The following is a 1,945-nucleotide window of genomic DNA, read 5'->3' as shown; positions in this document are numbered from 1 at the left end:
ATTCCATTTTCTTTTCAATACATTCCCCTTTTGCGATTCAGACAGAGCATGCAACTCCAAGCAACCCTCCTGTTTACTCCCGCCACCAAATCTTATTCATTCTCCTGGTATCTTCACCCGAAAAGCAAGAATGTAAGCCCAGATGCCGGCCCATCCCTGGCGAACAACCTGGGTTGCCCCCGCAGACAAATTCACCCACAAATAAACAAGTGCTGTCCAGAGTCCAAACCAAAAATTGGCTGTCTCCCCAGCCTAGATGCCCTCTTTTTCAAACAAAGATAGCAAGAGAACAAAGAAAACCTGACAATAGGAGCAAACTAGAAAGATGTCCAAAACTGCATGCTCCATCCGAATCACAAGAAAAAACCTGGGCTCAGTGTCCCTCCAATCTTATTTGATAGTATGTGGCCATTTTCAGGAGCAGCAGGCTTTTGTTTATAAATTCCCGTAACACAGAATCAAATATGCAACACAGTACACTAAATAGATTTCTAAACTCTAGTGTTTGCCCCTGTTGCACAATAAACTTATTATGCTACTGAAGTTATATATTAGAAGGGAAAATGGAAATCCTTCTAAATATATCCATTTTGGTTTGTTTTACATTAATATCTGATACGTACCCCATGCAAGCTTATGTTAACCATAAAATATTAATGAGGAAACATATGTAAATGCCATAGTAGCAAACTGTCCTGTGCCATTGTAATAGCTTTCATTTACGCTGTTATTAGATTATGGAATTTGTATCGGTTTGCTAACATTGTGCACATAGCACATTTACTCCAACATCGCCACTACTAGTACTAGCTTACTGAATGCACACCTGGTGTTACATAGTATATGCAATGCAAATACAAAGGAAAACATAACAACATAATATAAAGGAATGGAGCTGAGCACTACTTCCGCTTGCTCTTTGTGTCTGTTGTTTGGAAAACACTTGAAGCAGACATGAGATTCTCAATGTAAGGTCCAAGAACTTGATTTTCAGACTTCAGTTTCAAGTTTTTTTCCTTAACTGCATCAACTCGTGCAGAAAGATCTTCAAGTGTGTGCTGAAGTTCCAAAACCTGGTTAATCAGCCATGTTTTTTCTTCTAGTTCAATCTGATTTTCTACCTCCAGAGCATCCATATCTGAATTCATCAAAGCAGAAGATGGGTCTTGTGGAATTATCTGTAGTTTGGCAAAACAGAAATCTGCGAGTTAGCCGGTAATGTGCACAAATGACTATTTACGGCTACATACATAAACTGACACAGGGAACCTCCTCTGCGACACACAAGCAGCTCACGCAACACGCAAAATCAGTGTCAGGCGTGATCGAATATCTATCTTTTTAAACAACAAAAAAACAAAATTTATGCTTAGCTGATAAATTTATTTCTCTTGTGGTGTATCCAGTCCACAGATCATCCATTACTGGAAGCTGCAAGAGGATCACCCACAGCAGAGCTGTCTATATAGCTCCTCCCCTAACTGCCACCTACCAGTCATTCGACCGAAGACAAGCAAGAGAAAGGAGAAACTATAGGGTGCAGTGGTGACTGTAGTTTAAAAATAAAAAACACCTGCCTTAAAATGACAGGGCGGGCCGTGGACTGGATACACCACAAGAGAAAGAAATTTATCAGGTAAGCATAAATTTTGTTTTCTCTTGTAAGGTGTATCCAGTCCACGGATCATACATTACTTGTGGGATACCAATACCAAAGCTATAGGACACAGATGAAGGGAGGGACAAGGCAGGCGCTTAAACGGAAGGCACCGCTGCCTGTAAGACCTTTCTCCCAAAAATAGCCTCCGAAGAAGCAAAAGTATCAAATTTATAGAATTTAGAAAAAGTATGAAGCGAAGACCAAGTCAACGCCTTACAAATCTGTTCAACAGAAGCCTCATTCTTAAAAGCCCATGTGGAAGCTACCGCTCTAGTAGAATGAGCT

General features: G+C 40.4%; 1 protein-coding gene across 1 annotated transcript; it reads right to left on the bottom strand.

Annotated features, from left to right (window-relative positions):
• Positions 1–832: 832 nt before the first annotated feature.
• LOC128651683 (short coiled-coil protein-like) lies at positions 833–1,265 on the bottom strand. The gene has a single exon (XM_053704676.1). The coding sequence runs from the start codon at positions 1,146–1,148 to the stop codon at positions 903–905; it is 246 nt and encodes an 81-aa protein (XP_053560651.1). The 5' UTR covers positions 1,149–1,265; the 3' UTR covers positions 833–902.
• Between the last annotated feature and the right edge of the window lie 680 nt (positions 1,266–1,945).

The sequence above is a fragment of the Bombina bombina genome, chromosome 3, assembly GCF_027579735.1.
Source record: "Bombina bombina isolate aBomBom1 chromosome 3, aBomBom1.pri, whole genome shotgun sequence".
NCBI lineage: Eukaryota > Metazoa > Chordata > Amphibia > Anura > Bombinatoridae > Bombina > Bombina bombina.
The sequence above is the reverse complement of the archived record's forward strand: the minus strand, read 5'-3'. Positions and strand labels throughout refer to the sequence as shown.

Coding starts and splice junctions, on each gene's coding strand:
- LOC128651683 (XM_053704676.1), bottom strand. CDS start 1,148: ATGAATTCAGATATGGATGCTCTGGAGGTAGAAAATCAGATTGAACTA.